This window comes from Diachasmimorpha longicaudata, chromosome 3 (assembly GCF_034640455.1).
Source record: "Diachasmimorpha longicaudata isolate KC_UGA_2023 chromosome 3, iyDiaLong2, whole genome shotgun sequence".
NCBI lineage: Eukaryota > Metazoa > Arthropoda > Insecta > Hymenoptera > Braconidae > Diachasmimorpha > Diachasmimorpha longicaudata.
In genome coordinates this window covers 250,151-258,813 of record NC_087227.1, presented here as the reverse complement: position 1 = coordinate 258,813, position 8,663 = coordinate 250,151, and the positions used below count along the sequence as shown (strand labels likewise).

The 8,663-nt window shown below is 34.5% G+C and overlaps 1 protein-coding gene across 3 annotated transcripts; it reads left to right on the top strand.

Annotated features, from left to right (window-relative positions):
- The first annotated feature begins 393 nt into the window (after nt 1-393).
- Nucleotides 394-7,876, top strand: LOC135161048 (THO complex subunit 5 homolog). 3 transcript variants are annotated; one of them, XM_064118307.1, is made up of 8 exons: nt 394-512; nt 600-689; nt 2,144-2,281; nt 2,411-2,625; nt 2,716-2,791; nt 4,857-5,241; nt 6,053-6,763; nt 7,448-7,876. In XM_064118307.1, the coding sequence occupies exons 1-8, from the start codon at nt 450-452 to the stop codon at nt 7,762-7,764; spliced, it is 1,995 nt and encodes a 664-aa protein (XP_063974377.1). In that variant the 5' UTR covers nt 394-449; the 3' UTR covers nt 7,765-7,876. The 3 variants fall into 3 exon arrangements, with proteins under 3 accessions (XP_063974377.1, XP_063974379.1, XP_063974378.1); XM_064118309.1 differs by having other exon boundaries at nt 395-512; nt 2,366-2,625; XM_064118308.1 differs by having other exon boundaries at nt 428-689.
- The last annotated feature ends 787 nt before the right edge of the window (nt 7,877-8,663 follow it).

The following is an 8,663-nucleotide window of genomic DNA, read 5'->3' as shown; positions in this document are numbered from 1 at the left end:
ACCGTAACAATAAGAAATATTATAGAGCACTGCGAAAAAAATATCTGATTAAGTTCAAAGAGTGAATAACCATCATCGATACAATAAATTAATTCATTAACAATTAATTAATTATTTGAAAAAAACGGGGCATGTAGCTTCCATGCACATTCTCGTTAGTATTTTAGGTTGAGCATCCCTTGACAGAACGTTGAAAGATGATTATTGAATTACTATCGCCATCTATAAAACATAAAAATTTTGTGTTACAACAAAATTATGATAGAGGACATTCGCATTCCTTTCTCCGATCGGTAATTTTCACAACAGGTAAAGAAATTCTCTTTTTCAGTTCCTTACAGTGATTCTAGATGGCCCTACCCCCGAAACTTCTGGGGAAAATGGCCGCCACTTCCTGTACGATTCTTTGCGGGTGTACCTATTTTAGACCCATCCTTCACGAGATTCACATGAAAATCCCGTTGATGGTGCGCCGCCATGACAGTTTCCAGTCCATGCTTTTTTATCAAAGGGTAAACACCTCAAGTTCTATGAGTTGTCCATCAATAAATTACTAATATTATTTCAATTCCAAATATTGTTGGTCGATCATGGGTAAGGACAATGACTCGGAAAGTCCAAAGAAACGCAGAAAATCAATCAGCAGCATTAGCAGTAGCATCACAGGGAAAGATAACGACATGTATAAAGTAAGCATTAAAGTTAATACCTAACCTTTTTTTCCACTTTTAAACTTCCAACACGTCATGTTGATTATCATCAGAATCGACAAGGATCCATCTATCTTTCCCAAAAAAGGATTTTTTGTGAAAAAATTAATATTTTTTACTTTCATATGATTCAAGGCATAACATTACTTCTATTAAATTGGCAAAGTACTAGTCAAGCGAATTGGCGATGCCGGATCATACACCGGTTTCCATCAAATTGTACCTCTGATTTTTTCAATTTGTACATTCATTTTCATAGCACACAAGTTAAGGAAGCAAAGGACAACATTTAGTATTCCTCTTTTCTGTAAAAATTTCGATACTATTGATGAAATAACTACAAAAGGTGGATCGAGGCAATAACCCTGCGAGATATTAGTGAATGTCTTATTTCTATTATTTTGTCAGCTCATACGACTAAAGCCACTACGTTTACGATGCTAAAAATATCCCAAATCTTTGGATTGCAGATACTGATAATAACCCTTTTTGCTTTAAATATTCAATATGTTTATATGTTTCACCCAACAAAAACGAGCCTTGTATATACTATTATGGAAATGATAAAAAAAAGTATAAAGCCGGACCTACAATCCACATTTTTCACTTAAACGCGACTTTTTATTACAAAATTTCACTCTCATTAGGAAATAATGTAACAAGGTCTGAAACTTGAATCTACAGTATTCTTTCAAGTTCCTAAAAGTTGCCTTGATGGAATAAAGGATTAAAGTTAATTCCAGATAGTTAGAATTTTGTTAGATATTGTTTATATGAAAAACTTTTCATCCCTCGAAAGATCCATCTCGATGTGAGATATCAATTTTCCATATATTCTGAAAAAACGTGAAAAGCCTTAAATCGGGGAAAGAAAATGAGAAATAAAATGTCTAAAAAATTTAAGCAAGAGGTATAATGGCAAAGGGAATTGCAAAGGATCTCTTCAGATGTTTGCTAATAAAAATAAATAAGAGTCAACTGCTTTCTGTTAAATCGCTTCTGCTCCCTCATTGTTTTCCAGTGAAATTGAATATTTCTCACATTTTAGTAGATGGTTAACGTAATGAAAAAATTTATAAATTTTCTCTACCCATGAAATGGTAGCAAATCAATTTTGCCCCAATTTTCCTTTCTCATTTATATGTTTTGAGAGGGATTATCTTATTAAACTCACCCCTGGATCAACTAGTCTATCACAGCAATCTTTCCATCGAACAAGGTGAAAATTAAAGTTTGCAAATCCTTCCTTAATGTTCATTTATCATTCCGAATCCTGCATTGGACGATCCTTTTTTTCTGGCAATTTTCTTGTAAAATTACATTGAGAATACTCTTGGGTCCTCTCCTACCAATTATTAACAATTTCTTGTGACGTCACAATATATGGAGGGCTATGTAAATTTGCTGACTTACATGTTTTACCTTTGTCACAGGCAATAATTACCTTTGAGGAACAAGAAGCCACTTCTCGTTCGCCAGATCAAGACTCGGAGAATTTTTTTGCAAGCTGCGACATAATACGCAAATCGATGGAAAAAATATCAAGATTAAAATCAACGGATGTAGGGAGAGTGAGTATTTGCATTCGCACTTCTATACCTTAATTTATGTTATTACGTGAATAAGCATCAGTCTCCACTCTATCCAAATAATAGGTCTACCCTTTGTTTTTGCATTGAGCCACCTGTACATGTTTCCAGAACAAAGATGAGATACGTGAATTGATGATTGATACATCTCTTGCATTCATTGAGTTGAAAAAACTCAATAGAATGGAAAAATTCAGAACAAATTTTGCCAGGGATTCATTGACCTCGGCTAAAATGGGAGTTGACAGTCGGCATCTACAGCTGCAAAATCTACTTTACGAAGTTATGCATTTGAAGAAGGAAGTTATCAAGTGTTTGCAGTTCAAGTGAGTAATAAACTGTGCTAAGTTTGTTCCTCATAATCTACTTTGGATATTTGACTAATTCTTCTTTTGGGCCATTTCTGGGGAATTTAGGTCTAAGGATGAGTCAATTGAACTTGTTTCAGAGAACAAGTTCTATGAGGAGGCGCCGGAAAATATTTCGAGACTGGTGAGTTGTTGAAATGAAATCAACTCGTAACATATTACTATCACATTCAGTCGTTGCTAAAATTCTAAAAGTAATTGGGTTATGCTCGGTGGGCTTCATTTGATTATTATTTAGTACAGGATTTTCGAGTTGAAGCGAGGCCAGTTTTTATTTATTTCAAAAGTTTCACCCCATGTGCTAAGGATACATTATTCATAAAATCCTTGAAGGAAAAATTATAGTTGTATCAGTCAAGAAAGATAGTTTCATCATTTTTACCATCCTTAAGATTGTGTTTTACGTATGAAATACAACTCCGAAGGTGAATCTCCCTACTCGTTGCAGTGATTTGTAGAATTCTTATTCATTTTCACGCAATATAAGAGTAAGACAAAAAACGTTATGGAATTAATTGTGCTATTAAAGAGCTGGTTTAAAAGAAATCCTTTTTGCTTTCAAATCATTCAATTTTTTCATTTTATCATTTTGCTTGGAAACGATACAGAACAGTGTCGTCAAACGCGAAAATTCCAAGTTTGACATGTTTGACGTGTCATGTTTATATAGGAGGGTCCAACCGATGGTCAATTGTTAAATAAGTGAGTGGATTAAGGGCTAACATAATTCAAAAAAGTAATCGATCCTATCCGACAAAAGGGATGACGGTTACTTTACGTGTAATTGATAATTCTTTCATTCTTTTATACCAATTTCATTGGTAGTGTGCATCCCGATGGATCCCTATCAATTGGATCTCAAAAATGAAAAATTATATATTCGCGATGTGATTTAAAAATATTAAACAATTTTTTCCACAATGTTTAAATTACCAAATTTTTGTTCCATTGTCGGAATTTTTCTAAATTAGGTCAACAAAGCATTTTACAGATATTTTACAGGGTGTTTCAAAGAAAATATGTAACATTTCAATCAAATTGATTTATTTAAAAAATTGACTATTTTAAAAACCAGCGAATCAAATGCGACCATTGAAAATGTCAACCTCTAATATTATTCAAGCTATTATCATCTTTAGTTTTAAATTCCTATCCTCATAGTTATTCAAGTTAGCGGATGTCGAAAACGAATATAAAACATGGCCATCGACACATCTCTCTTCATCACCACTATTACAATATTCTGTTAATTATTAACGATACAGCTAACTAAAATAATATTTTTCCAAAACCATTCAAGCCCCCCCCCCCCCCTCGACAACGACTAGTTGTAATTTATGATTTTTCATTAATTTTGCTTTTTCTTTTGAATATTTTTTCTGTTTTGGGTGAACAAAAATTGTTAGAAGGGTAATGTTGCGACAATTTTATTGATCAATTTGAAATTTTCTAAAAAACTTCCCCTTGGCAATGGAATATTTGGTATTGAAGAACGACTTAATGGGATCATTAGTTTATGAGTTATTCCACTTTATATAAAAATCAATTTTCTTGAATATCTTGTAAATTGACGAATCTCTTTCAATGTATCAACTCTGAAAATTTTCATCTCGGTGTACTCCATCTCTATTGATTACAATATGTATACGCATTCATATTACGCTTCGGGATATTCCAATTTTTTGGATTTTTTGTAAAAAAATTTTTTTTTTGCACGGCAAATGCTTAAATTAAATAATCATAATTCTATAGGAATTTTGTGAAAAATTCAGTGACAAACTCTATACGATGATAAAGATTGTTCAGTCAAATAATTAGATCATTTTGTTGATTTTTCTATTTAAATGGATACATTTTTAATAAATATAAATTAATGGGAAAAAACCTATTTGAAAAACCATCCGGGAGCTCACCATCAATTTATTGATGACAAACAAAATATTCCCATGCATTTCAATAGCTCATCTACAGTTGCATCACTTTGGTCACCTGCTTGTTTCTTATGATTTTTGCTATTGGCATTTTCTACGTGATTCATTTCCCATACAAATAATAAGTTTCCATCCGAGATCCATCTAGGTTTTAATCTACATGATGACTTTTCTTTTTCTCCCATTATCCATGATTTTATGATTTTTGGAATATCAGCCATGCTACTGCATTAAAGGATAACGTTATTTTCTCTTTAGGAAACAACAAAGTCAGATCCACACCAGCTTCGTCTAGCCCGCTTGGAGTGGGAGTTGACTCAACGAAAGCAACTATCCTCCCTCTGCGACGAGCTATCAAAGAGCAAGAAGGCGGTGGCCGCTAGCATCTCTACAAAGCAATCCCGATTGGACAATCTTGTTCCTCAACTACGTTCCATTCTCGAGGCATCGAAACCTCTCCAAGAGAGCCTGGGACTCCCCTTGGATAAAATTCATCAGGAGCACCAAAAAGCATTTCTACTCCCGACTCCTCTCTACGTTCTCTACTTGAAGGCCACCGCCTATAGAGATGCATATGATTGCCAGTTGATAGTATCGGTTGAGGGGGATGAAGATGAAGCAAAAAGGATTAATTCTCAAGAAGGTGGAGCTTTTTTTTTTATCACCTAGTTTGAATTCATGCGATAATTGGCAATATTTTTTTTGAAATTTAAATTTTCTAAATTGCGTTGAAATATCATGCTTGAAATGAATTTTAATTCAATACAAAGTACTAGTATTAATAGCTCCCTATGGAGTTTGAACCATAATTTCCACATCTATCTCCGGATTTGATTTTTATGATTGTTTTTTTGAATTGAGAAAAAATTGTATAGGAGTTGGTCATGTACAAATTCGTATTACAATTGTAGCTATATTATTTGCCTATCATTCAAGTAATGCTTGCAACTTGTACAGGACGTTAATGAATAATAATTTTCAATTCTCTTAATAGCAGGTGCAAAAATAAAAATCATTGCGGATAAATACTACACTGCTGCATTTCTATGGAAATATACAATTTTACGGCATTATTTTGCATCAGCCAATAGGATTAAAGTGTTTGATTTTTTACGATAAAAATCAGAATATGATGATGGAGTGTGAGAACAAGCGCAATGGGATATCAGATAATACATCTCACCAAATGGCCTATCTTTAGCTTTATTATGAAGATAAATAGCCTTTTCGCGAATATCCCCCTAATTACTTCAATCAATCAAAGTACAGGCCTCCTTCACACAATAATTTCCCTAATTTTTTGTTTTAACACTCTTCCGCCCAAACAAAATTATATCGATAATACCTCCTTGGTTTAAAATTCCGAAATTCAAATATTTAAGCAATTATATAAATATAGATCTCATGAGAAGAAACTTGAAAATCCAATTCTCTCTATGTTTTCTTCTACAAAGGAATCAACGACTCAGACTCTGACCAAGCAGAAGAAGCCCTACCGGAGGAGGCACCAGTCCACAAAAAACGCCACCACAGACTCTCAAAAGAAGAGAGGATGGAGGAGAAAAAGTGTAGAATACTTCAGAGGCATCCTCTCACTGTTCACTTAAACCTTACGATAAAGAATGAGATAAAAATGAGTCTCAAGTTTCTTTACATGACTGTCTTGAAGATCGTGACGGTCGAGTCTCACTTGACTGCTGAAGAGGTCGGACTCCTTGCTGGGGACATGCTCATATCAGAGTCCGTCCTCAAGGAGCTTTATCCCAAAGATTTTGGCTTGGAGTCACCAAATTCTGCCAATTCTTATCAGTTATCCAGACAAAACTTGGGGCATTTCGCTACTCTTGGAGTAGGCATTCCGTACAAATGGGCCCAGAGAATGGCTGGGCTTCAGTTTGTTGACAATGTTGTTGAGGAAAAGAGCAAAGTCGATGTGAAAGTTGCTCATGACAGCGTGGAAGAGGTCCTCAAAGAGGTGAAGAAGAGGGTGAAAACAAGGCTGGAGCTCTGCAAGGAAATCAGAATGTTGGAGGAGGGTAATTTTCCGGTGTTCGGGAGGGATGTGCCTATGAAAATTGCCACCGTCCTCGTAAGATTCGCCTCCCTGAAACGAGGCCAGGAGAGGGGCGAGCTGGGGTATGAGGCTGTACTCAGAAGGGGGAACAGTAAGTTTTTCCATTTCTTTCTGACTAGTCTATCATGCTAACCCAATACGATTAACAAAATTTAAAAATTGCATTTTTTCAACCCTCTCCTTTGTAATGTTCACGAATTTTAAGTCCTATCTAGCCCTGGAGTGAGGATACGCTAAGCGTAGCGGATCACTCACTTGTCACATTCGTGATTAGATGTTAGCTTGGTGTCAGGCACCATTTTTACAATGCCATTGTTAGTACGATCTATCTTTCCCTCTCACATCTGTGGGCCTCTCGTAAACCTCCAAAATGTGACCGTCTATGTCTATTTGCAGGATTTCTCCAAAAATAGCACCTATTACTACGTCTATCATATAATCTTATAGCTATACTCAAGAAAACTTTATCCCACGCGTCTTAATCCTAAATTACTCTAAATTAAAACCATCAAGTTCTAACAATGTATTTTTCCAAAACTAATAGAGAGAGTAAACACTCGGTTATTGAAATCACCATTGGAGATGTGCTTCATTCCATGGATCATAATCAACGCATCGTGATAATTTTAACAGATTTCACACTAATAATTTTTTTAATTAATTTTCATAATTTGACAAACAATCTACTTCCCACATACTTTATGATGGAAGAAAGAATATTCGTGTAAAAAGTTTGATTGAATATTATTAATTGCATTTTTATTGACAATTTCAGGTGAATTGATTGCACACATAGTGATAAAGCCAGACTATCCGAAGGTTTCTCCAATCTTTAGTATTAAAATCAACCCATCTGTACCGTCATCAGCGGATATAATCAGAGATATGGAGCGTGAGATAAATGTTTTGTGGGATAAACCAGTGCGTCTATCTGCTCAAGTACAGAGACTTCGAGCTTGCTTCGATATTTACCTGGAGACGGAGGCTATGGCACCCAAAGAGAAGGTTTTCTTTCATCCAGTGAAGGGACGAACTCGAGCTAGACCGTACAAGTATCTATCATTAGCAGGTGGAATTTTCACACAACGCTGAATCCTTTTCCTTACTCTATTATTATTATTATTATTATTATTATTATTATTTTGTAAGAGGCCGAATGATTAACAGTGTCGATTAATAAATAACAAAATTTCTTCGATTATAAGCTGAGTTTGCCCCAATTATTATCGAACGGCATCTTCTATGGAATAAATTGAGGTTGTCCCAATGGACCAGACATTGCTATATAGCATACACAGCATATTTATCATTTAAAATTACTGTCAAGTTTTAAAGTTGTCGATTGTTAGTGTTTTCGAACGGAAACATTGGCATCGTGCTAGTTAAAATTTTCCATTTTTCTGTACCAGGTTAACTTATGCCCTCAAACATCTGATAATTGATTTTTGAGATCGTGTCCAACTGTGTGAACGTATGTGCGTTTGTATGTTCCAATTTTTTTGATTAATTTTCTTTCATTGCTCGATAATGACGAGATGTAATTGAATCTATTAGAATTAATGGAGATCTGATTTAGTATTATAATTGAGTTTTATTAATGTAAAATAATGGTGCAGTTCACAGTATGTGCCATATCAGCGATGACTCCTAGCAACCCGACTTGTATCGTGCTCTAGACTCCTATTTCTCCCATCCTACAAGTGGTGGCAGTTATTGTTATAAGTACAAATGTACAATATTCCCAACAGAACCATTTTTTTCGAATGTAGTGAATTAAAATTGAATTAATTCATTCGTTTTTTTGAGTTCTTCATTATTCCGAAAACTGCTTTTTTTTTCACGATAATTAATCAAATATTCAGTATGAATTGAATGACTACTTAAAATAATATATCATAGTGTTTTTTTTTTCATATTTCTTTGGGAAATTGGGAGAATGAGTACTTTGGGTTTATTTGATGTCGTCCAGGATTCATTGAGTCATTGATAAA